Raw genomic sequence first — 26301 nt, forward strand, 5'->3', positions numbered from 1 at the left:
GTCCCACATAGACTTTACCCTGAATAACTTGGTAATGAAAATGTCTCCTATGAAAACTGAGAAACCACAATTCATAAGTAATCCTTTCATACTTGTAAGAGTGTTATTTCACTGTAGAGACAAAAGTATTCAAAATTTTCTACATTTTGTCACAACTTAGATTTTAATTGAATGCACAAAACAAAGAAATGGATCATTTTCAGAAACACAGAAAATAAATAGTTTGAGGACTGTGATGAGGTTTTGTATTCAGTCCTACTAGGTTTGTATTTTATAGCACCAATTTTTGTTCAAATCCCAGCTGCAGGTTTTTTGGGGCAATGTCGTTGCTTACTTTACACATCTACAGATTGACATTTCTGATAATAATTGTTTTATTTTATCCAAATTTTTATTTTTTATTGTAATATTTGCAATATTTTACACACCACCTGTCTTACTCAACTTACTGTTTCAGTTTATTACATAAAGGTTTTAGACACAAATTATCGTCTGTCATGATGTTGATGTTATAATATTGTATGTATTTAAGATTATTAAAGTAAATATTCTATTCTATAATTAATTTTATTCTATTTATAGAACACTTAGTAGTGCATTATGCTGAATAAAGTTACAAACTTTCACTTAATTTAACTAACTATTTAAGCTAAACCTGTGTGATCCTGTATGCATTGAGTTTTGATCATCCTTCTAGTTATGGTCCTTAAAAGACAGACAAATTATTTCTTTTGTTACAAAGGAAAGAGAAATTCAGTTTATTGGGCTCAGGCTGAAACTAATTGGATGAAGTAAGCAGATTGGAAGCTAATGAAGAGTGAAAAAGGCTTAAAAACTTTGAAACAGGAAGCCACTCTGCGTAAACAGGCTGGCTTGACCAGCCATGCTGAACCAAAGAAAATCCTATTAAGATTAAATTCAATTGGAGGCTGTGGAGGTTTTGCATTGCTATGCACAGTAACATGGGTCAGGAAACACTGACCAATAAACATGTTTTCACTGCTGCTTTGTATAAACTGAATAGGTAAAAAAAAACACCTGAGCATCAATGATAAAAGCAGACAGAAGATATTTAAATCTATTTTTATTTATTTACAAATTAACCCACTGTCACGCTGACAACTACAGTGCTGATAGAAACACTGATACACACCTTCTGTTTCTTTCATTTGTACATTTAAATCAGAAAAAAAAAATAAACACTACAAAGAAACCAACTCTGACAGAAAGAAATTCTTCCTTGGATGATTGTGTGTTATGTTATAGAGCAGCCTCCTTTGTCTCCCTTGTAAGGGTTCTTGTCATCTGGAACTCCCTTAATCAGCGGATCGTTTGGCAAGAGTCCTTCAACGTAAGCAATTGTGTCAGCACAATTTGCACTCACCTGTTGAGGAGGAAACATGAGACACTCTGTCAACATGTTGCCAAAAACAATATAATAATAAATTGTTTGATGTTTTCAGGATTGACAGAGCGAGCTTTAGCAGCTATACGAGAGCAAGGTTGTTAGAATTAGATACTTACTGCTGTTCTTGGTGTGCTCACTTCCTTTTTCAATTGCTCCAGTTCCATTTTCAAGATTTCCTTATCCGACATATCCCGAGCCATCCTGGCTGCAGAGAGAAAACAAAATCCTGGCTTCAAAAGGTTTCAAGGATAATAGCGACTCCCTAAATGCTTTCTTTTGTGACATCTGTAGATTCATCCATATAACCTTTCATCTTTCAGTTTCTAAATCAAAAAAGCAACAAAAGGAATGTTTCTTGAGTGTTTACCTGTCGAATGGCGGGATCCCCAACACTAAGAGAAATGTTTTGGCTCCTAAGAGCTGTGCGCCTTCCTGCCGTCTGGCTGCCTCTCTCCACTAACTGAACTGTGCTCTCCCACTGCTCCTCATTTACAGCTGATCCCCGTCACCGGCTTTCGTTTGAGGTCGCCACCAGATTGGAGGACCTGATGTCACCAATCCCCAGTGATGAGATTAAACAATCAAGGAACTTAACTCCTGAAACAGGAAGAGCACTCTCACCAGCTACACGCAGAAAGCGGGAATATGACATTTAAAAAGTGAATTCACAGCATCATCTGCACTTAAATTGTCAGACAGAAATACCTAGGAGAGTGCTTTTCAATCTACCATCTAACAATAAAGAATGAAAAATTACAAATCTACCAAGAAATGGATGCTCATTTCTTTTGCAAAGTAGAATTAGCTAAAATTTTGTTCTCGGAATCTCCAAACTTGATAGAGGTAGACTCAGAAAAAGTTGCAGGTGTAATTGCAGTGAAAGATGGTTATAAAGAGTATCTAATCCTCCTGTATACAATGGATGGATGTATGCATGTATTCATGGATGGATGGATGGATGGATGGATGGATGGATGGTTGGATGGATTGAAGGAAGGAAGGAAGGAAGGAAGGAAGGATCTATCGTCTCTTAATGTTTTGAAGTTGCTTTTAGTTCTTATTGAATTAAGGTTCTATTTTTAAAAAATGACTGTATTAAGTGAGGATTTGATTTAACAGATAAAAATATTGATTACTTTGCACATTTACCACCTTCTGTTTTATGCACATCTTCAGAAAATCATAAGTCCTATATATAAACATGAAATGGGTTTTATTGTTGTTCTTTTTTACTTACAGTACTCTCTTGCTATCACCTTCTTATGACATTTGATGTGGGATACATGACAAGCCAGTGATCAGCAGCTCAGCCTTCCGCAGAACTCACACTAAGCCATTTTCAGGATCTGGGTTAGTACTCAGGATTAACCCCACACACGTCACATGGATTATCGGGTTGGAGATGCTTCTTATGAATGTGGGCAGTCACTGTGCACCTAGATAAAGGGAAACAGCAACTTGCAAAAAGAAACTTTTCTTTGTTATTGTATTTCTGTAGTTATTAAACAAATATACACATATATGATTATTTTGAACATTTGTATCACAATGTCTATATATACATGGAGATATTTATTTATTTATTTATTTATTTATCAGATTACAGAATTTGCCTGGATTTACGGATTCCTGGATTTATTAATGTTTGCTAATTTATTTATTTGATACAATGAATCTTTTGAATGAATTATAAAGTCTTTATAGTTATCCATTTATTGATTGATTTATTAAACAAGATTATTTTTTTCAATTCATTTACTAGGTATCAGATGTCAGTAACTATAACTAACCTGTTGTCAAAAATGTAATAATTAAATTTGTCCTCTAGATGGCAGACAAGATCTCTTTTTACAATATACATCTCAACATGTAGACAGTCTTAGCCAATCAGAAAGCTTTACCTGGATACTTCTTCAAAATAAAAGCTTTCCTGTATCCCTTTGAATGGCAGCTGGCTCTCTGGCAGCAACGTGGGACAGCCACATTCTTTTAATTTGACATGCAAAAAGTGTTTATTGGTCGGAAGCTCAAGTATCTGGTAGGCTGACTGGCGGATGGGATACATGAGCTGCAGCTATGGCAGGTCCAAGTAGGAAGCAGATGTTAAGGTTTCTCGGCCAACTTGGGGCGTTTATTCTGACCCGGTTCGGATTCTGGAATTGCTTCAGTATGCTGATGCTGTTCGCTGAAAGAGCGGACTCAAAGAGGTAAAAGTAGCGTGCAGTTTGACGCAGAGCTTCCAGCTAACCTTAGCTGAGAGAGCTAACGGCAGTTCAAGGCAACTTTATGACTGTTCATTAATACCTGGCGCTAAGCCAGGTTGATAAATATTAGAAGAGAGAAAAACATTCAGGACACGACTTTATGTCTCTTTTCCGTTGTTTGTGGCACACCGAGTATTTAATGAGCTGTATTTTATTTGCACAATTGAAAAGTTCACTTTACATGTTTCTTTAAGTTCAAACAGCAGTTTATATTTAACTTAATAATCTTTAATTTTTAGCCCAACATATCTTTGGACAACTTTCCACCTCAGCTGACTGTGCTTTCATTTCTCTGTGTGGTTGGGTTCCTTAAACCCAACACATCCACACCCCTCCAACTTCTCCTGTAATTATATGCTATAAGAAGTCAATAATGGAGGCCATGTTCGTACTAAGCAGAGTTTTAACTTTATACTCTTACACTCTTTTAAATTACATTAAAAAATTACATGAGTAAATTACATTAGATTATCAGGTGTCAGCTTATCAATGATCAGTACAGTTCCATTATAGCTTCCTTCAGTCTTAAAAGTTTTTTGAAAGTATGTCTTAATAAATTAGAGTATAATTGAAAAAAATCTAATTTATTTAAAATAAAATAGCTTCCTTTATTATATAGTCCTTACACAGTGAAAAACATATATATGTTGTATAGATAATGAAAACTCCAAATTAAGTCTGTCAGAAAGTTATTATCATTAGTATATTTCATAACTACAAGAAAAGGGGGAATTTTAATGAGTAAATGCTGCTCTACTTCCAAAGCATTATTAGAATAATTGGTATTATTCAGAATTTCATTAATTGGGTGTGCTGTGGTGGCGCAGGGGTTAAGCACAACCCACATATGGAGAACTTGGTCCTCGACGCTGCTGTCGCAGGTTCGACTCCCGGCCTGGCGACCTTTGCCGCATGTCTTTTTCCTTTTCTCATTACCCACTTTCCTGTCAGTTAACTATCAAATAAAGGCCACTAGAGCCAATAAAATCTTTTAAAAAACCAAAAAACAGAATTTCATTAATTAGGAACAAGGCATAAAGCACGCAAAGCCTACATTCAGAAAAAAACAATTGCTGCCCCTCTCTAGTAACTTGAAAGCTAATTTGCAGTTCCAACCCTGGGTAGCCTTTTAAAAAGTAAAAGATACAGTTATATGCAGTCACATTATATAATAATGTAAGAAATAGTAAGTCATAAAGCAACCTAATAAACAGCATAACATTAAGACATTAAGTCTTCTGATTCTCTTTTCTCTCCAGAAAACCGGACATCCATGTACCATACCTGTATATTGACATGGGAGCAGCCGTCCTCTGCGCTAGTTTCATGTCATTTGGAGTGAAGAGGAGGTGGTTTGCTCTGGGTGCCGCCATGCAGCTGGCCATCAGCACTTACGCATCCTACATCGGAGAGCAGGTGCATTATGGGGACTGGCTAAAGGTGAGTGAAGCTCCTTGATTTACAGTGTTGAGTCAACATCCTTTACATTGAAAACAAGCATAAAAAAGACAAGATTAAACCATTAAAGCAATTATGAAAACAGAATACATGAAACATACAGCTTCAAATGATTTAAAAGAACAGTAGAGCTGAATATCAGCATAAAAATGATATAAATATATTTGTACTGAGTTACACTTTCTGTTTTGATCATATTTTGAATTTGTAAAAGAAGTAGTTTAAATCAAAGCGCTTTTTATTTTGGTAATTTAATTTGCTCATTCATCTTTTCGATTCATCCATGCATGCATCTGGTCATTGATACTTCTGTTCAGCCATTGATTAAGCAGACAATCTATCCATCAGTATGTCCATTTATCCTTTTGTCCATACTTCTAACCTTTCATCAGTCTAACGATCCCATCATGCAGGTTCTCTATTTAATCTTGAGCTCAAAAATTGACTGCATACTCTGAGTTTTGAAAACTGTTAAATATTTTCTTGTAGAACGTGTAGGAACATTTCTATATACAACACCGATCCTTGTCGTCCTGCAGGTCCGGATGTACTCCAGGGCGCTAGCCGTCATCGGGGGCTTCCTGGTCCTGGCCAGTGGAGCGGGGGAAGTCTACAGGCAGAAGGCTCGCAGCAGATCGCTGCAGTCCACTGGGCAGGTCTTTCTGGGTATCTATCTCATCTGCATGGTGAGGCTCTGATTGGAAGAAGAATATGCTCCATGGCTTTTTTCTTCATTTATTTTTGTTACCTTACCTGCATTTCCACGTTTTCTCCACTAGGTGTACTCGCTGCGGCACAGTGACGAGGACAGACAGGCCTACCTGAACCACATCGCAGGGGGAGAGCTCACTCTGATGCTCATAGAAGTGCTGTTTGGCATTCTAGCGCTGGCCTTCCTCACTGGGTACTACATCCGGATGGCCGCTCAAATCCTGGCCACCATCCTTCCTCTGGTCATCCTGCTCATCGACGGAAACTTCGGATACTGGCACAACAACCGCAAGGTGGAGTTCTGGAACCAGATGAAGCTGATCGGCCACAATGTTGGGATTTTCGGCGCTGTGCTCATCTTGGCCACTGACGGGTAGACGTCTCTGGCTTTTAAAGACAGTTTTTGCAAACGGGGGCGTCTGTGCAAAATGAGATTGTTGTGGCTGGATTGTGCCGGAAGCCGCTGCCCGCCTCAGGATTTAAAGCACTCAGCTTGGGAGAGCTCAGACGGTTCATCATTAGCTACCAGATGGCAGCTTTCCTTCTATAAGAAAAACACGTTTCCTTTTTTACTTTTTAAATAGCAAATGGTTTTATTTATTTGGTTTCTTGTTTACATTTTGTTATGCTCTGAAACTTTACAACATGAGTGAGTATTATGCATTTGCATAATACTCCCCTGGGAAATCCTGAATATCACAATTCATGTTTTAAATTCTTCCAGTAAATGAAAACTGTTCTATAATGGTATGTTGCTTTTAAGATGTACAAAAACGGTTTTTCAATAAATTTAAAGCACACAAGAATATCAACTGAAAAATATTGTGCACATCATTTATATGTAGTGATAATATTATCTGCTGCCTTACCGTGTTGGAAAGATTAACTGCAACCAAAACATACAAGCATTTGTTACAAAAATGCACCAGATGTTCTTTGATCTGTCAGTTGAGATTTTTCTTTTTCTTGTAAAGATTATAAGGCATAAAAGAGGAAACAATTTTGTAGATTCTTTAATAAAAGGTGTTGGCTTTGAGTCCAATAGAAACTGAAGGATGGAAAAAGTTTCACCCAACTTATGCATCAAGAAAACAATCCTACTGGTTGATGCGATAAAAGGCAAGAAACTGGGATTTCTTGGTACTGATGCTTTCAATAAATAGAGAAAAATTTCCAGTTTCTCAGTATTTGACTTGCTGATGTCAGGCAGTTAGTCAAGCTGAAAATCAACCCAATTTCAGTTGTTAGACTTTCGTAATTTCTTGTATTTTGCACTTTTTATGGTTTATGTTAGAATAAATGACACCTGACAAATTCCCTGCCTACATATATCTGGGACTGCTTGATAAGTCTGCTTATCCTACATACCCAAAGCAGAGCAAGTATTTGACACCATACTTTAGACCTGCAACAATCTCTATTTTTGTGTTGTAATTATGCAATATTCTAGATGTGACACATAGAATATTGTATAATTGCAGCAACAAAAACCAAAGAGACTGCTGCAGATTTATGGTATGGCATCAGCTGGATTTATTCCAAAACTGCATTAAACACAAGATGAAAATTTTTCACTACTTGGGCGACTTCTGGAAATAAGTGGTTGCATTGGACTATTTTAGAGAGGTATCAGAGCAAACCTTTTTGATTTTTATTCATTAAAAAATAGAAAACTATTGATTTCCTTCCATTCCACAGTAAAACACAACATTGGATTAGTCTAGCCAATAAAAAAAACCCAGTGGAATATGTTTACATTTATGCTGATGACATGATTCAATATGAAAAGTATTGAAGTTTCAATATTTTTGCAAGCAATTTATACATTGTGGAAAGCCTTCTTGTAAAACTAATCAACCGACAGAAAATAATGACAACATTTTGGATTGTTTTCCACTAACTAAATGAAAAAAAACACCCACTTGGTCTTTCTCCAGTGGCTGTTTCATGTAGCGTCCAGCAGTTGGCTGTCTGTGTGTCAGAGCTCCATCCTTTAACCAGTCACTTGTCTGAAGACTCTGCATCACTCGCAGCTTGTTTGTTCTTGCGGTTGCGCTCAGCTTTGACCAGCGCACCGATCACTGCCAGCATCACGGTGATGGTGATGACCAGCACCGACGCTGTCTCCGCCATGCACAGCTGGCTGTCCATGGACGCGAGGGGGCTCCCAGCCTGCTGAGGAGGGGCGTGGCAGAGGATGGCCTTGTAGTCCTCTACATGCAGGTGTCGCACGTACTGGATCTTACCAAAGACGCGCTGCAGGTCGCAGTCGCAGGTCCAGGGGTTGAGGGACATCTGCAGGTGGGTGCTGATGGTCTGCAGCTTCAGGAAGGTCTTGAACTTGATGTGCTGCAGCTGATTTCCGCGGAGGCCCAGCAGGGTCAGACCGCGGAGAGGGGCCAGAGCTTCGGCCTCGATCGCTGAGATGTTGTTGTGGCCGAGCAGGAGAACCTCCAGGCTCTGCTGGCGGCTCAGCAGCCCGTCTTTGAGCATGTTCAGCCTGTTTCCCTCCAAGTGCAGGAGGCGCAGTCGAGAGAGGCTGTGGAAAGCCCTGGTGTCTATCGTTCGGATGCGGTTGTAGCTCAGGTCCAGCTTCCTCAGGTTGTCACAGTTTCTCAGGGAGGAGGAGTCGACGTGCTGCATCAGGTTGTGGTCCAGCCGCAGCACCTGGAGGGAGGTCAGATGGAGAGTGAAGTCCTGAGGCAGCCAGCGCAGTCGGTTGAAGCTCAGGTCCAGCCTCTCCAGAAACTGTAGGGATGAAAGAGACTGAAACACAGACAGCCAGTGAGAAAGGGTCACTCTGAACTGGCAAGTACATTTTCTTCTTTTGTTTCTTTAGCATTTAAAGATTCAGAGTACAAGTCCATCATAGGTATAACATTCAAAAATGTAAACAGTTTTTAAACAGAAATGTAATGTCCTGGCCTAACGATTGTGGATAGATGCTGTATCTAACCTTAATGAAGGATGGAAGGGTGGAAGGATGAAGTGTGGCAGAAAAGACTGTACAAGAAACAGGGTTGCTAACACCAACTGGAATCTTAATATGTGATGTTCTGTATGGTAACTATACAAAAACAAGTTAGTTGAAGTTGGCAATAGTGACACCCTATAAACCAATCACAAAAATGCCACTTTGCATTGATTGAGTAATTTATGCACAAGGAATCCTGGCCAAGAACTGAGTGCATTTACTGTACAGTAGAGGGACATACTATTCAATACACTTGAAGCTTTGAATAATATTTTTTGATCCCATGCAATAGTCAAATTTTCTGAGAAACATTTTTTTGTTTTGTTTTTTACATTTTTATTATCCCATCCACTCCAAGTCTAGCGAATCTAAATAACATAATATAGAGTTTCACAATTTTGAAGTAACTGGAATAATTTAATCATTCAATTATATTTTATAATTATTATAATTAATACGATATGTTAAATGTTGCAGATTAGAATGGAAACAATTAACTATGGAAAAAGTGAAGAAAAGCAGAATAGTTATCAAGCTCAATATTTCCAGAACATTTTAAAGAATAATTCAGTCTGGAAAACAATTTGGAATTATTTGGAGAACTTTCTTCCATTTCCATTAAAAAAGGGGTCAATGACCCTTTTAATGTGTTGCATACTTGTCTTATTTATAAAAATGAAAGCTGGACAAAATAAATAAAGCAGACCATTCTAAAAATATTTTAGTACAGATCCTCTACAGCACATGTGTCAAACTCAAGGCCCGCGGGCCACATGTGGCCCGCTACGTCATTTTATGTGGCCCTCTCCCCCCAACACCGTTTTACAGCCCCATTGATTGACTTAAAATAGGTTTTGAGCACGAATTGACTACAAACTACATCTCCCATAATGCCGTCCGATTCTTACCAGCCAACATTACGGCTTCTCGCCACTAGAGTGCAGCAGAGTCACCTCAAGCTGATTATTAATTTTCCCAGCGAATAAAACTGAAACATCGACAAGCTAACAAGCTAAAGAGCGAAGTCCCGTGATGTTTCAATCGAGGACTTTTACCGTCTACTGCCCTCTGATTTGATGCCACAGCTTCGACTCCACGCAGCTCGTGTTTTGTCCATGTTTGGAAGCACCTATCTGTGTTTTCAATAATGAATTTAAACAAGACCAAGCACAGATCGCGCATTACTGACGAAAACCTACACGCCGTTTTGCGGATTGCCACAGAATAGAACTAAAACCGGACATGGACGAACTGACCAGGGGAAAACGGTGCCAGACATCCGGCCAGAAAACATTAGTAAGCACAAACAAACTAAATTTAAATAGAATGAATGTAAAACCAAAACTCAGTATACTGGAATATGTATATAGTTTATTGATTTTGCTTGTGTTTTGTGTTTATTTACAGAACACAACACAATGAGGATGTGTGAGTTGGTGACAGGGTGAAGAGGGATCAGCTTTGTGTTCAAGGACAGGCAGCATCACCTCATTGTTTTGTTCTTATGTGAAATACATGTTCGTTGTGTAATAAATGACGAAAAAGTTTTGTGAATGAAGTTGAGAGTTAATATCAAAACTTGTTTTTATTCTTTGTCTGCTTATCTTTAAAGCAGACAAAGATTAATTTTCCCAGCGAATAAAACTGAAACATCGACAAGCTAACAAGCTAAAGAGCAAAGTTTAGCTGAGCAGTTTAAAAATATTGTAATTTTTAAACTGAGCAGTAATTTTACATCCATGCAAACTCAAATGTAATATTTAAAACTTGAATACATAAAATCAGTTATTTAACAATATAAGGTGTTGTTTAATTTATTTTTAACATTGTATTTTCATACATTTATGCTAGGGTTGCCCAAGTCTAGTTTTCCAGACCTATCACTCTGCAACTTTAGATGTGTTCTTTCTCTAACACACCTGGATCATTGACTCATTCATAGGCCTCTGCAGAACTGAGTTGCTGCTAATGAGGGAAGTCAACTTTTTGTCTGGTGTATGTTTTAGCAGGGACACATCTAAAAGTTGCAGTCTGGAGGACTGCACTTGGGCATTCCTGGTTTATACCGTCAATGTGGGCCGTTGAGGGTGGCCAATATGCTGAAGTGGTCCTTGGTGAAATTGAGTTTGACACCCCTGCTCTACAGACAAGAACGTCGTTACTTTTCTGTGTAGCTCAGTTTGATTCAACGTGAAAGAAAAAAAAACCCATATAGGTATTTGGATGTCTCTTTCAAAAACAATAACTGTTTGGCAAATATTCAACACAAGTACATACAAAGCCCCAGCTTGAATTTGCATTCAGTCATCAACAATTCATCAACCGGGGTGACATATAAATCATTTCAGGGTGGATTAATAAAACATGTAACTTAAATAATTTTGAAAACGACTATTAGAAGCAGAAGTTCGGAATTTCCTACAAATGTTCTCTAATTCATAATTGGACAAATTATGAATTAGTCCAATTAATTGGACAAATTGTAGAGTAAGGAATCTCTACACTTAGAGATTCCTTACTCTAAGTGTAAGGAATCTCTCTAAAATGACCGTTTCATTTTCTGGAAGAATACTGTTTCACTTTTACGCAAAACTAAAAATTAAAACAGTAATTTAGAAACACATGTAGACTCAACCCCATTTTAAATAAATTTTAAAAAAAGCTTTCCCATACCTGTGGATGCACAGCATGTATGCTGTTGTTGGACATCAGTAGGAACTTCAACGACCACAATCCCACGAACGAATCACTGCGCACCTCTCTCACCCTGTTCCCACTGAGATCCAGCAGCCAAGTGCCACTGGAGACACCGGGGGGGACCTGGTCCAAGCCCTGAGACCTGCAGTCCACCAGGTCAGAGGACTCGTAGCAAAGGCAGGGGCTTGGACACTGCCTGAAGCCCGACATTATGCTCGGAAGCGGCAGCAGCAGAAGCAGAGGAATCAAGCAGAGCATCTTTGTGCGCTCAAAGTGAAGACTCTCCTGTTGAAAGCCATGGCTGACCCTTCTGTGCGTACACAGAGCGACACATCTGAAACACGGCAAACTGCATAGAAATGTGTCATTTCAGCAAACTCCCGAGGCACACGCATGGAATATTCCCGATTAGACGGGATTATGGGCTTAAACTGATGATCACATAACCAAATCTGGGGAGAGAACCTGCAGTCCGTTTTGAACCCTTTCCCAAATGAAGGATTTACATCTGCTTCTCTATATGGATACATCGAGCGCAGTTGCATGATAGCAGTCGGTTTATCCTGTTTAGTTCTATGTTACATAACGAGTGGATTATCTATAGACCGGTCTATGCAGACAGACCGGACTGAATCTGAGCGTCTTTTGTAAATTCCGAACAGGCAGATTTCAACATTACATCACCCAGAAGTTACTTTATTGTAGTATTTTAGTTCAAATGTTACTTTTCTCTAATTACGGCTTACAGTTAAGGAAACTTAAAATTTTACTTTTCAGAATCACATTAGGCTACATCCAGAAACAATTTTCTATTTGCTGTACAAAATAAGCATCGCTTACATGTTCGGGGCTCCTTCTGCTCGAAGTACTGCATCAATGCAGCGTGTAACGGAGAAGATCAGCTTGTGGCTCTGACTGTCTCTCTTCTTACTTTTCACAACACTCCATACATTTTCTGTAAGGTTTAGGTCAGTCCAGTTTGCTGACGAATCAATTCACAGTAACATCCTGATTGGCAGCGCTGGTACTTTAGGCTGTATTGGGCCTAGAATACTGTGGCACACAGCTGCTCTGACAATACACAGAGGAGCAACAACAGCAGATGACACGTCCCCAAATCCTCACTGACTGTGGGAACTTTGATTCTCTAGCTCTCCAGTCTTCCTCCAGAATCTGGTTTGCATGTTTCAAACTGACATGCAAGACTCACTTTTATCTCAAAATAGAACTTTGGACGACAGAACAAACCAGTTCTTTGGGATCAGTTCAGTCCGCTACTTTGGCAGAACCTTTTTGTGGCTTACACTATTATCAGTATTACCAATGATTACCTTGGCCATCATGTTCCGTTTTAAAAACCCTTAATGATCTTCTCTTAATATTCTAATTTTCAGGCAAACGGAATTTTGAGTTCATTAGCCTAAAAGCCATAATCATCAAAACTAACACACTAGATATATATATTTTTGACCTGAATTAGACTTTTCTAAGTAATAATACCTGTGTTGACATGTACGTACCTGTATCATTTCAAATATTTTCTGTTCAACAGTTTTTAAGTCATATCTAAATATTAAAAGCAAAAAGTCGCAAAATATAAATCAATATTTGTGCAAAAAGCAAGTGTATCCAACTGACTAAGTATCCTCACAACAAAAAATAGAAAAAGTTCTTGTACACAACTTCAGATTATTAAACTCACCATAACTTTCTTTTAAGTGCTAACTCCAGAATTCACCTATAGAATCACTACAGGCTGATAAAATGCAAGTAATTTTGGTCGGGACGTTAAACTGCAAGTTGCATGTTAAAGGCATAACCTGAGCATCTGGGGAATAGTGAATTATGGTGATTATAAACATGTTCACCTACAATTTCAGCCTGTATTCATTTCCTCTCAACCCTAATCCATATCTCACAGGTACTTCCATAATCTGAATCAATTCCCATCAACACATAACTCCCACACACACAATCTTTACAAACTGCTCAAAAAGTTGTTGAAAATTACAATATTACAGTCAGAATTTTTGTTACTTTTATTTTAGAAAATGTCCTTTAAAGTGTGGCATTTCAAGTCACATTTTGTTTTAAAATACAGAAAATACAGACAGTAGAACATGGATACAGAAAAAAAGGAAACAATGACAGAAAATAAAGCTAACAAGCCTTTCTGACTGCTCTAGTTTTCTCTTTGAAATGGAACTGAAGGCAAAAGGAGGAGGGCAGTAAAAGAAAAAAAAAAGGTTTTAGAGGACAAGAAGAGGAAGGGGGAATGGAGGAGGGAGGCAGGGCGGGGCAGGATGAGACAAGTTAGTTAAGGAAACTATGGTTTGCTTTATGGATCATGTTTAAATTATTCTTTATAAAGTCTAATTTAAGATTTAATCTTTCTTCTCTCTCTTTTTTTTGTCTTTTTCATTTAATGGTATTTTGATCTTCAGGATCCAGGGCCCTCAGCGCTCCTCCTTGTGGTCTCGGACTGAGGACAAGGAATGCCGACTTTGTCTGGCAGTGGGAACAGAACCACCCGCGTCGCCTTCCCCCGGCCGGTCCGCACTGCCAACTCAAGAAGATAAAGTGGAGTCCTTCTGTGTTTGCTGTGCTTGTGAACGTTGCATGGACTTCTGACTTTCCACGTCTCTAAAATGTTTCTCAACCTGCAACAACAGTGAAAAAAAAGGAAGAAAAAAAAAGAAAAAAAGAAACATTTAGAACTAATCTCCAACACTGCCAGGAAAAAATATTCTCGATTTAAATGTGAGGGAACAGTTCGGTCAAGGAGATGCTTCAAGATTTGTTATTGTTTTGACTAAAACTACACAAAAAAAAGGTAAAAGTAAAATCATCTGCAAGTGTAAATAGTACTTTTAGAAAATAAATGTACTATGATCTATGAGAATAACCCAAAATGTCATAAGGTTGGAATAATATCAGGAGAAGGACGCAAACAGTAAACCCAGTTAGCTTAGCACAACAGCTCTACGACAATAACTTTGCAAATGGATGCATTTCTCATACATAAGGACTCGGCTCTCCCTGATCAGATTCCTATTCACTGCACGTTTTCCAGTCCCTAACTCCAAACATGTTGCATTGCAGTCAGACTGGTAGCTCAGCTCAGAGACTGTCTGCTTCATGAATGAATTTTAAAGCTGTTTTCTTCTGCACTCTGCCCTGTTGAGTGTGCAAAAAAAATGGAGACTAAAAACAGATTTAATCAGGGAACCATCTGTCAGTTACGCCACCACTGGGGTTTCTGAGAACACTGGCAATATTCTGCTTTCTGAAACAAAACAGGAGACTGGAGGAATACAGACAAACAAATCCCACACTTTTTTCCCTGAAGATCTTTTTGCGTCAATGTGTAATTAAACTTTTAAATAAAACTACCACAAAAAAAGAAAACGGGCACTGCACCAGTGCGATACATGAATATACAAAAACTTATTTGTGCACATCTCCACTAACTGCTCAAGTAGTTAATAGAAAGCTGAAATAGAAAAACTTTAACTGTTAGAATATTTACAAAAACAAAAAATATATTAAATCAGTATGAGGCACCAATATTTAGGTCCAAGGAAAATGGATGAATGGTTACAATTTGATCCGTTTGTGAGATGGAAAACTGCCTCTCCTGTTTCTAGCATGGGCTGATGTACTAATATTTATCACCGTTAATATAGTTATTGGATTGAGGTTCAAATTCAACATCAATAAAATATGAGCTTCAGCTTCATGTACTCTTAGGTACCATAAAGTTTTTAGGTTGGGAAGGAAATACATTACCAATACTGACCAATGTGTTTAATTGTCAACATTGATCAATATCTATTCAAAGCTTTAAGTGCATTTCAGACTCTACATGCCTCCGTATGTTAAATAAAGACAAGCAGAGAAACTGACTGTTGACTTAACTCGCTGAATATCCAGTTAGTGGTCCTTCCAATCGGTGAAATGCTACCAAAGTGAGACCTACATCCTCTACGGAATATATCGAGAGACTCTGCTGTATAAGTTATCTATTATTTTTATTATTATTGCCGATACAGGATTCTAAATTTCAACTCGAGGCCATCTGTCCAACAGATGGACCTTGGACCAAACTGGGTCATCAACAGAACAATGAGCCACAGCAGCAAATCTACAACAAAATGACTAAAAAAAAAAAAAAAAAAAAAGGAACTAAATGAAGTGTAGCAGTGGGACATTAGGAGAGCCATACAGAAATTAATCTCTGCAAACCTAAAACTGAAACAGTGTTGTGATGAGTGGGCTTACATTTTTCCACAGTGATGTGAAATTGATAGTCAGGCTGAACAAACTACACCAAGTTATTTGACTACTAAAGGTGGCTCTGCAAGCCACTAAATATGGAGTACTTTATCCTCACACATATACATTTTCTCTACATTTTTTTTGAATAATAACTGTAGCATCAGCTGGGTTGTTCATAACTGCAGTAGCTGGTAAAAATCAAATCACTTTCATTACGTCCCGATTCGCAGCGTACTGCGTGGTTCCAAGTCATACTTACTATTTTGCGTACGTGACTTAAAGCGCTTCCTTCTTTGCCTCTGCAGTTCTCAACCTGATAAGGCGGCGAGATTACAACGTCGTCCATCACAATAATGTTCTTCTCCTGCCATTTACAGTCTTTGATGCTGCAAAGAAACATTATTATTATTTTTCACTGTTCATGTTTTTTTTTTTTTAAAGCAGAAAATTCACAATGAAATACATGTAATTGCAACATGAATACAATGGTTACAATGATAGTTGACCCACTTCTTTTGCTTTTCCGTCAGCATGATGTTCCCACACCTTCCAGTGAGTTTTAGCAGCTCACTCAAGTGTGGGAATCAACAGCGGTGAAAGATTTTAGAAACACACAAAGGGATTTCAAGAGCTTCAAGAACCACCTTGACTTATCCAGAACAGGGGCCACAGACATTACATTTGTGGAGTTAAGCCGCTCCTGAACCACGGACAACATCAGAAGCATCTTAACCTGGCCTAACAAGACTCAGTCGTCTAAAATAATCTTTTTAGATGAAAATGGAGTTTGAATCTTATTTGAAAATTAGGGGCTTGGAGAAAGAGCGGGGAGGCTCTTATTTTAAGTTATTTGCTGTGGTCCTGAGTGAAGTCTCTACACTTTGTGATGATGGCTAGATAAATGAACGGAAATGAAAACTGAATTTCGGTTTGGGGAACTGCGTCATCTGATGCCATTGCACCACTGCATTTTGTCAAAATTCCTAGTCAGTGCCACCATCGACAAGGAAGGTTGAGCAATCCAACTTTCTTTCTTCTGAAGACGAGCAGGGCTCGGCACCTCCCTGTCTTGCCAAAAGCAGCGGAACTTGATTAACCATGGCATCAAACTCAGAGATAAACCCATAGACGCAGTGTTTCCCAACCCTGGTCCTCAAGGCCCTGCATGTTTTAGATGTTTCCCTGCTTTAATTCGACTCATTCAGCTGATTGCAGTTCAGCAAACACCTGTTAATTGAAGCAATGAAACACCTAAAACATGCAGGGCAGTGTGCCTTGAGGACCAGGGTTGGGAAACAAACCTGAAAATCGAGACGATGAGACACCAGACCCAAAGATGAAGACAATCTGAAGGTCACTATTAAAACCAACTGGGTTTCATGCAAAATGAGTCATAACCAAAGTGCTGGATGCATATATTGTAGGGTTGCCAGAATATTGACATGTCAAACTTGATACAGAAGTTTATTAAACAAGCAGCTCATAATAATAAAAAAGAAAAGAAGATCAAAGCAAATATTGGGGAACAAAAAACAAACCTACTACTACATCATCAGCCCCCCACATCCCTGTAAATTAAGATTAATTCACAGATCTGTCAGGAGAAAGAATTAAGTACATTTGAAGGGAAATTAGTAATTTTTTAGACTGTTTTCACATGTCAAAAGCCAAGGTTTGGATCGCAATATTTAGATTTTAAATGGTTTATATAATCCTGAGGAAATGCCAACCCAGTCCTGAACCTGTCCCTGTAAGGGTGGGCATTTATCATATAGTTTATCATTTAGGGGGTGAAATTTCTTATAAGGATTTTGATTTATTCGTTCTCACCATAAATTTTAACTAATGCCATTTAAAAACGCCCTCAAAACTGTCCGTATTGTTGGGATTGCTAGTTTAATCTCCACTGTTTGATAAATGACAGCATTAATAAATATAAAATTTTAAAATATGATTAAATGTAGTTACTGTGTGTAGTTTTATGTGACTGGTCTCTTAAAGAAGCACATTACACTTTGGTAAATTTTTCAAGAGCAATATTTGTGCTTGAGGGGCTATGATTGCTGTGCCATGCAGTCACAGTCATACAGTTACCTAAAAACAAAAAATAGTAATAGTTCTTATTGTCGCTCATCTTTATCACAACAGTACCACAAAATATCATGATAAAACTTTAAGTCCATATCGCCCACCCCTATGTACCTGGCACTTCACTTTTTATTAGCGGTTCCTGCTCTTCCTCCTGTCCCTCTTCATCCATCTTTCTCCTCCTCCTCACTCCAACTGGCATTATCCTGTCCCTCTTTTACAACTTCACAACCTCAGCTGACATGGTCCTTGTCTGTTGCTTTACAGCAACAATGATCAATTTTATAGAATTTTTGCCAAGAATTCACTGTTAGAACAGAAATACAATATAAAAAAGTGCTAAATACACAGGAAGTGAATTACTGACTATTTGCTTTTTAGTTGAGCTGGTTTAAAAAAAAAGAAGAAGAAAAAAGGTATACGTTACTGAAAAAAACAGACAGATTGTCTGGTTTGTTTATTCAGATTTCTTATTTACTTTGAACACAGTCTTTCCATTAAAATGTCTTCTTTTGCAAGAAAAGGGCATCTTTTTCTGGTCAGCCAGTATGAACTGATTTTAATTGATAATCTGATCAGGTTATCATTCACTGAGCAACAGCAGGAAGTCCTTACGTTTTGTGAATAGTCTGGAATAGCTGCTGGCCCTCCACAGAAACCCCAGCACTGATTGCATAGGCTTGGGACAGCTTGTCTTCCTTTTCTGTCCGTGCTCGATTGGCAAGCTGTGAAAAAAAGAAATACAGTGAGCTCTACTCAGAATCGGATATTTCTATTTCACCGTTTGTAGCTGAAGACTGAAGCAGGAACTGCGTGAAACAGTTAGGAAATGAAATTGTAACTGAAATGTTACGAATAAAGAACCTTTAACATTGTTTTGTTCATATCCAAAGACTAATCTTTTGCTCACTTCAACTAACCAGAAAAATTAGGAAACTACTCGTAAAAATGAAGCATTTATATTCAAACAAAATTTGTTCTTTTTGACTTCCAAAACTGTTGTTGCACTTTGTTTATGTTAAGCAATCAGCATTTGCACTGGACTCTAAATAAAGCACATTTAAAATGGCTTTCGTCTTGTGAAACGTTTCCATGTGTTTGAATGACCAAATGAGCAAAGCAGCTTTTCACACAGTGGTGTAAAAATTTATTATGATTGAAACAAATGTACTGAATTTATTTACTCGGCATCTGCAAACTACAGTTATTTGTGAGAAGGTGGTTAGAAAACAAGGTTGTTAAATGCTTACAAGAATCACCAAAATACAACAGTACTTTTAGAAGTCAGTGATGAGGTGATTCAGACAAGCTTTCCATTTTTTAACCAACTAACAGATTTCTACCAGCAGATTTTAAATTAAAAACAGAAAGAAGATTAGTTTGGAAACTTCTGATGATAAAATTGAACATGTTTCTGTGTACAAATCATTTCTAATGAGGATCCAAGTTCCTTTAAAAATCAGAAGAAACATTTAATAAATCATACTGACAATCTAGGCATAAACCATTACCAATCTGATGGCCTTACCTTGCTAACATTCAGTGATGCTAGAGGAGGTGGAGTCTCAGTACGGTCATGTATTATGTCCACCTTAGATACATAGGCTAAGTTGATCAGGATTACGTCGTTGAGGTTCGGCTTACCACTGGAGGAAGCACATTCTTAAGGGGGAGACGGGTTAAGGCAGAATATTTCAAAGCAGGGACTTGGAAAAAAAATTACAACTCTCAGCTGAGCAACAAAGAACTTCAACACCATAGAGACAGAGAAGCTTGTGATGCAGAGCGCCACGGCTAACACAGTGTCAGTGAAAGGTTGTGCCAGTTACAGCATGTGCCTACTAAAGGCATTATTCAGTTCAGGAAATGTTTTAAACATGATCTACAAGCAAACCTGAAACATGGTCAAAACTACAAACCAAACAAACAACGGATGATATTTTAATATTGGTGTGTGCAAAATGAAGTCTTTGGAGGGCAGATAAGAAAGAACAGTTTAGAGTAGTGTTTCCCCAACACTGGTCCTCAAGGCACACTGCCCTGCATGTTTTAGGTATGTCCTTGCTTCAGTCCAACTGATTTCAATTGGTAACTGATTAGCAGGTGTTTGTTGAACTGCAATCAGTTGAATCAGACACATTAGGGGCTTGCACAAGCAAGGAAACCTCTAAAACATGCAGGGCAGTGTGCCTTGAGGACCAGGGTTGGGGAAACACTGGTTTAGAGCACTATATTTTGATTCTGGTGAGAGGAATTTAAACTCCACATGCTGGTAATATATTTAGCCTGTTTGAGTTGCCGCAATACTACAAAGAGTTGGGAACTTCGTAAAGGCAGATGAAAATTTATATGCAGGGAATATTTGCATCCCCTGCATATAAATGTAGCTCCTTCATTTGAATCAGTTTGTGTCAACCACAGCTGATATATTAACATCAACCTTAAGGAAAAGAAAGTCAAACTGAGAAGTCTGAGCAAGATCACAGAAGACAAACAGGCAGAATGTGTCAGACACTGACACAATCTATCTGATATAGCTTATTGATCAAATGCATCTACAAGGTTCTTATTAATGGCAAAAAGAAAAAAATCTCTGCACAGTTGAACAAAGCATTCATTTATGGAGCCACATAACGCCCATTGAAGGGAATCAGGGCCCCAACAGTCATCAGAGCCCATCAGGATTCAACATGGTCCATAAATGGGCCCAACTTGAATCTGTGTGGCTGCTGCATTCAGAAAACTTAGGCAATTCAGACATGGAAGTCTGGAAAAACTGCCTGTTCAAAGTAAAATGCATCACCAAGAAATGTGTCATCCAACTGTGTGGTCCACATTTCCATGAAACAAATGATACGAAACATGACCTGTATCAGCAAAAGATGGTTTTTAGAAGAATAAATTGGGGGCTTAAGATTTCTGCAGCACCATCGACACACAGGACAGGCAGGGAGGAGGAGAGAGGACAGTACGAACACAGAAAGCATAAATCACAATGGTGGATGCTCCCGGCTACTGCAGAAGAAACTTTCATGAGGATCAGCGACTGACAGCCAGCGAAAATGCTAGCATTGTGGCATTAGCGCAATTGAATAAAGTATGAAATAATTAGGATGTTTAATCAAAAAGTGCAATGTCTGTGAAGCGTTAAATTGGTGTTTAGCTAGCTCTGCTATTAAATCACAAATTAAATGTTCCTTCTAATTCTTTACAATGTAATATTTCTATATTGGCCACCTCTTAAAACATTCAATTGTGCTACATTTAAACTTTAAATTTAGAAAACTTTTTGATGAAAATACTATAACCTTTATGCCTTGTTAAAAGAAAACGGATTGATAAAACTACAATTACTGGTTCATCCAGCTATCGGTTGCATTTTCATTATGTTTTAATTTCTTTTTATGAAGTCCCCACAACTCCCTGTGAGCTTCAGCTTCTTAGTCATAAAAATATATATGAACTCGGCATCAAGGGATTTGACAGTCTAATTGGCTAACTATATTATTGGCATGCAGAAATTGAAAGCAAGGCATAGAAATAATATGGTGACACAAATATGTCCTCCGAACAGGAATATTTAACACACAGATAAGGCAAAAACAATTGCAATTTAATGTACTGGGCATCTCTACAGCCAACCAAATATCTACTGCAACACTGCACACACTGATATATTAAGGATGAGAATCTATTTTAACATTTGTTACCATAAAAGTAAATAATTGAGACAATAATTTGTCATCTTCAAATAATAAAGATAGACTAATAATGTTTGCAAAGCCCCAAAACTTGGGCCTGACTAGTTTTTCAGCTTTTCTATGAGCTCATTAATGTGCTTACATTTCCAAAAATATACGTCTTAATTCAGCTGGGTACAGCTATTATTTTTACTAACAAGATTCAAGCGAGAGAAAATAAATAAACGGAAGAAATTGGACGGGTATTTCCAACAGGAGCGAAGATGCAACTCAGCGTTTACTGGCAAACGCCCTCTGCTAAACTCATTCATTCATTGTCAGGCTGGACACGTTCACGTTAACCTCGTTAATAAGTTACGGTATTTAAAAACAACAACAAAAACACACATGTAAATGCATTTCAAAAGAATATGAATGAATCTCATGACTCATTCAGCAACTCTCATGCAAGACTCATGAGGGAATGAAGATAGGCAAGTTCACAGGCTTGCCTAGGCTAAGGTTCATGGTTAGTGATTAGTTCAAGATGTTCCCACGATTAGTTGTAGCATAGTTCACCCAGAAACCCAAGATTGTGGTGACACCTCAAGACTAAAACTAAACCAATAGAGCCAAGAATCCCCAAAACCGCTATGGAGCTACAGGGCGGTTTGGGAGTATCTGGGTTTGACCGAAACTTAGCATGTTAGCCCAGTTAGCAGCAGCTTCCATGTAGCGTGGATGGAGGGGAGGACAGTGAAACTCATAAACGGACTCCTGAAAATGGCTGTTTGCATCCCCGACGATGGGAGTGGGTAACTGAGAGAAATAAACGCGTGGACACCTGTCAGAACAGGGTGTGCTGTGTGTCAGTTAGCCCGCTAACTAGCATCGGTTGAGAGCCATGATGCCTTACCAGGGTTCGCTGCCAGATAGTGATCCATGTTGAGGGCAGGCAATACAATGAGTGAATTCAAAACACATGCACGACCGGGCAGGTTATTTAGCACAAAAAAAACCAAAATAACAACAACAGACTCGTTAGAAGATAACAAGAGAACAGGTGGGTAGTTTGTATAAAATAATCTAAAACGAACAAAGATGTGTAACTCAGCCAAGACCAATTACGCCTGCGCGGATCACTATTTGACATCTTTTCGGTTACCCTACAGGCCCTTGCAGCCAGGCAGGCCAGCCAACCAGCCGTCAGCGGCGCCGAACAAACAAAGGATACTCAAGGTTAACATCTTGGACTGGTAGTCAAACGCGACCACTTCTCCCTGTAGCTGTTGGCCCAAACAGGTGAGGCAAGAGACATGGCTCCCGACACTGAAATACTCCCCCGGTCCAGGAGCCGCCATCTTCTCCGCCAGGAAACCGGAGCGCTTGCTTTACGTAAGGCAACGTGATGTCGTAGGAGGACGAAATCTGGGCGTGTCGTCGTACGTCAGATTTACGGTCATGGAGGAGGTCGGGAGGGAGAGGAGAGGAGAGGAGAGGGGGGTAAATATGATTGTTGGAGTTAAAGCAAAATATCTTTATCCAGCTTTTACAAACGAAAACGGTAGAAAAAAAAAGAAACAGATTCCATACCCTTCCAATTTAAGCAGAAATAAAATATTTAGACTTGCAACATAACATTGTGCTTATTGAGCTGTTGAGACATGTGTGTCAAAAGTTAAGCTAAAACAGTGCAATAACAACGTTTCTGAGATTTACTTAAGTCATTTTGAAAAAGAACATGATTTAAAGCTTTCAAAAAGAGAAAAAGATGACATGCACCAATCAGCAGTCATGTCAGTAACGCTACTGACCACTTTTTTCTTTTTCAGTAAAAAAGATCACTCTTTTTAGTAACGAGTGATCTAACGCGTTACTATTTCAAATCAGTAATCACATTAAAGTCACCCGCCCAAATCACTGTGCGTTACTATTTTCTTTTGTAATGTAATTTTATTTCCTGTGTTCTGACCATCTGTGCTACCCATTCATCCGTCCTACCTTGTGGTAATGCGCATGCGCACATCGACGCTACGTCACATGGGCTCTTCGCACGTACGGCGTTAACGTCACATCCGCATGAGCAAACGTGGCTTTTTTGTTCCCGCTTTGAGTTTCCACGACAGCTAGAATAGACAAAGTCGTATTTCAGACGCAAATAAAGCAATACCTTGAGCATTTTTGTCTTCCTAATGTAATGGGCTTTTAAGTTTTCTTTAATTTCCAAGCGATCCTGAATTAAGAAGACGGTGGCTTGTAAATATTCGTTGCTACCTAAAGCTAAGGCTCACTTCACTCCGGATCAGCTTCTTCAGCTTAAAGAAGAAGGTAAATAAAGGAGCCGTCCTGGTGTCATTATCATGGAATCACTTCTGCATTCAGCCTGAAAGAGCAAGTGTATGGGAACGAGTGAGCAGACCAGAACCAGACAGCCGAGAAACTGATCCGCCTGTAAACACCATCCTATTTGAGCTCTTCACAAAAAGCATGCAAAAATAATAAAACGAAATAACACGGAGATCTTAAGGAACACGGACATATTTTTCTAAAAGCAACAACTTTGAATCTGAACAGTCAGCTGTACTCAAACTCTATCAATGCTGCCCTACTTTTAAGCTATGGGGCTTGTTGTGTTTCCTCATGCTTCGGAAGGAAGATGCCCAAACCGTAATCTCCCCGTTACTCGGTCTCTGTTTGACACTAAGACAATAAACACACATAATACACTTGAAAATAAGTACAAAATAAGGTAAAAACATTGTCGGTTAAAATGGATTAAAATGTTTAGATACTTAAGTAGCACATTTTTATAAGAAAAATGTCTGAGAACATTGCCTACTAGCATAAGCTAAAGTTAATGTTAGCCACAAAGTTTAAAGAAAGTAAAACTCACCTTCGTATTTGTGAATGTATAACGAGGCGTACATCTTAAAACCTCTCTTCAGCTTACTTATTAGAGCTTCGGATCGATGTACATCATTAATTGTTACCTTGGGCAAGCCCTGCAAGCACCTACTATAAAGTGCGGTTTTCAATAAACCGGAAATGACCGAGCCGCTTTTTCCCGAACGCAGAAGCTGACTGCAAAGATCAATTTATCAGTCACTCGACTTTAAACCAGGGGTGTCAAACTTCAGTCCTCAAGGGCCGCTCTCCTGCAGTTTTTAGATGTGCCGCAGGTACAAAACACTGGAACGAAATTGCTTAATTACCTCCTTCTTGTGTAGATCAGTTCTCCAGCGCCTTGCTAATGACCTACCTATTCTATTCAGGTGTGGTGAAGCAGAGGCACATCTTGAGGACTGGAGATTGACTGATATGCCATACATCCTACCTGAGCACTAGCACCGACAGATAGACATAGATATCTATCCGGACTACGGTAGGAAAGTCTGACTAGAAGCAGCTTTGCGCATGCCTGATTCATTTCCAACGTGGACACAGAATGTGGTTCAGCTCAATTCAAATTTATTTAATAAAGGACAGCACATTGAACAATGCTACATGTGGGGGAACTGTTGTTTTGTACATAGATTTACTAGCCCATGCACAAAATTCATTTCTTGGTTGTACCTTTATTTAAAGACAGTAATATCAGAAGTTTAAAATTTCTGTCATATACACAGACACGTATCTTGAATTTCCTCGACTATAAACAAGAAAAACATAAACATGTACAGTATATCAGAATGTATATCAGAGAAAGCTAATTCTCCATAACGATGTAGGTCAGTATAAATCAGTTTTCACGTATTTGTTTTTGTTTTAGCCAATGTTTCATCTGGGAATCGAAAACTTTAAGATCAGTTTCCATTTTTATTCCTGAAGGTGGGGTCTCTGTGTGCAGGAGAGGTTTTCTGAATCAGGTTACTCTGGGACTGACCTCCTGTCTGAGCTCGGGGAAGTTCTGAGGGGTTCACGGTAGCGTGGGAATTCTGGCTATTTTTAGAGAACCGTCTCTTTTGGCTCGGATCACTAAAAACAGTCGGTTCTTTCGGCTCCAAAGCGGCTCTTCAGATTTTTTTTGGTTCTTTAATTTATTATCCAACAGAAAATGTTGCAAAATGAATGAGAGCTCATAGTCGGAAATGACTATATTCAACAGAGTAAAGTGAAATGTGCATTTTGAGTTTTAAAATACCATATGAGTCTGTTATTTGGCTTTTGATGATTACATTTACAGATTTACGAGCGGGGAATTGATGGAACGGGAGCTTTTAATTCGGAAATCTTCCCATTTTGCCTGAAACTTGTGCTTGTATTGAACCAGCAATCAAAAAACATGCTTCTTTTACATGACAGTTTACTTCTGTAATGTAATGGGTTTTGAATGCTTTATTCTCAGAAAAACACGCCAGCAATAAATCTCAGGCTCTGAAAGGAGTGAAGGGATTATTTAAATCCACAAGGGGGCGTCCTGAACTGTCTTCCACTAAAGACTGAGCATGAAAGAGAATTAAACCCAACCATAGATATTGTTTTAGTATAATGTAGAAAACATATGACATTAGTTACACACAGGAAATCTACAGTTTAACACTATTTGTGGTTTATGATGGTATAAAAATATAATAAATAAGCTTTTTGCTTGCTTATATTTTGTATTGTTCAATGGACTGAGAGACTGCTACTTTTCCCCCTCCATGTATAGGAGTTGCCATGACGCTATCCTGACATAATTCAGGATAACAGCCGACAGCTGACAGAAAGTTCTTAGGGGGTGTAGCCACACTGAGCTGTTGT

At 38.6% G+C, this 26301-nt stretch overlaps 4 protein-coding genes across 4 annotated transcripts; 1 reads left to right on the forward strand and 3 right to left on the reverse strand.

Moving 5' to 3' along the window:
* Positions 1-1067: 1067 nt before the first annotated feature.
* gngt2b (guanine nucleotide binding protein (G protein), gamma transducing activity polypeptide 2b) lies at positions 1068-1934 on the reverse strand. Its single transcript, XM_028029955.1, has 3 exons — positions 1776-1934; positions 1525-1613; positions 1068-1384 (listed from the first exon to the last, which is right to left on the reverse strand). Exons 2-3 carry the CDS (start codon positions 1606-1608, stop codon positions 1256-1258), a joined length of 213 nt encoding a protein of 70 aa, XP_027885756.1. The 5' UTR covers positions 1609-1613; positions 1776-1934; the 3' UTR covers positions 1068-1255.
* Positions 1935-3434: 1500 nt separating this feature from the next.
* Positions 3435-6649, forward strand: tmem101 (transmembrane protein 101). Its single transcript, XM_028029493.1, has 4 exons — positions 3435-3615; positions 4932-5112; positions 5670-5816; positions 5910-6649. Exons 1-4 carry the CDS (start codon positions 3485-3487, stop codon positions 6216-6218), a joined length of 768 nt encoding a protein of 255 aa, XP_027885294.1. The 5' UTR covers positions 3435-3484; the 3' UTR covers positions 6219-6649.
* LOC114151935 (leucine-rich repeat-containing protein 17) lies at positions 6417-12799 on the reverse strand. Its single transcript, XM_028029490.1, has 2 exons — positions 11489-12799; positions 6417-8607 (listed from the first exon to the last, which is right to left on the reverse strand). The coding sequence occupies exons 1-2, from the start codon at positions 11768-11770 to the stop codon at positions 7843-7845; spliced, it is 1047 nt and encodes a 348-aa protein (XP_027885291.1). The 5' UTR covers positions 11771-12799; the 3' UTR covers positions 6417-7842.
* A 728-nt stretch (positions 12800-13527) lies between these two features.
* On the reverse strand, positions 13528-22986 carry lsm12b (LSM12 homolog b). The gene is made up of 5 exons (XM_028029498.1): positions 22793-22986; positions 19407-19540; positions 18494-18603; positions 16050-16176; positions 13528-14172 (listed from the first exon to the last, which is right to left on the reverse strand). Exons 1-5 carry the CDS (start codon positions 22917-22919, stop codon positions 14080-14082), a joined length of 591 nt encoding a protein of 196 aa, XP_027885299.1. The 5' UTR covers positions 22920-22986; the 3' UTR covers positions 13528-14079.
* Positions 22987-26301: the final 3315 nt, after the last annotated feature.

The sequence above is a fragment of the Xiphophorus couchianus genome, chromosome 10 (assembly GCF_001444195.1).
Source record: "Xiphophorus couchianus chromosome 10, X_couchianus-1.0, whole genome shotgun sequence".
NCBI lineage: Eukaryota > Metazoa > Chordata > Actinopteri > Cyprinodontiformes > Poeciliidae > Xiphophorus > Xiphophorus couchianus.

Bases quoted from the DNA above. Each gene is read 5' to 3' on its own strand.
- tmem101 (XM_028029493.1), top strand. From the start codon at position 3,485: ATGGCAGGTCCAAGTAGGAAGCAGATGTTAAGGTTTCTCGGCCAACTT. The intron at 3,616-4,931 runs GTAAAAGTAGCG...TTTTCTCTCCAG, and splicing joins GAAAGAGCGGACTCAAAGAG to AAAACCGGACATCCATGTAC. The intron at 5,113-5,669 runs GTGAGTGAAGCT...GTCGTCCTGCAG, and splicing joins ATTATGGGGACTGGCTAAAG to GTCCGGATGTACTCCAGGGC.
- LOC114151935 (XM_028029490.1), bottom strand. From the start codon at position 11,770: ATGCTCTGCTTGATTCCTCTGCTTCTGCTGCTGCCGCTTCCGAGCATA. The intron at 8,608-11,488 runs GTATGGGAAAGC...TCTGTGTTTCAG, and splicing joins TACATGCTGTGCATCCACAG to TCTCTTTCATCCCTACAGTT.
- gngt2b (XM_028029955.1), bottom strand. From the start codon at position 1,608: ATGGCTCGGGATATGTCGGATAAGGAAATCTTGAAAATGGAACTGGAG. The intron at 1,385-1,524 runs GTAAGTATCTAA...CCTCCTCAACAG, and splicing joins TGAGCACACCAAGAACAGCA to GTGAGTGCAAATTGTGCTGA.
- lsm12b (XM_028029498.1), bottom strand. From the start codon at position 22,919: ATGGCGGCTCCTGGACCGGGGGAGTATTTCAGTGTCGGGAGCCATGTC. The intron at 16,177-18,493 runs GTAAGGACTTCC...GTTTCTTTGCAG, and splicing joins TTCCAGACTATTCACAAAAC to CATCAAAGACTGTAAATGGC. The intron at 14,173-16,049 runs GTAAGTATGACT...CTGTTGTTGCAG, and splicing joins TAAGTCACGTACGCAAAATA to GTTGAGAAACATTTTAGAGA.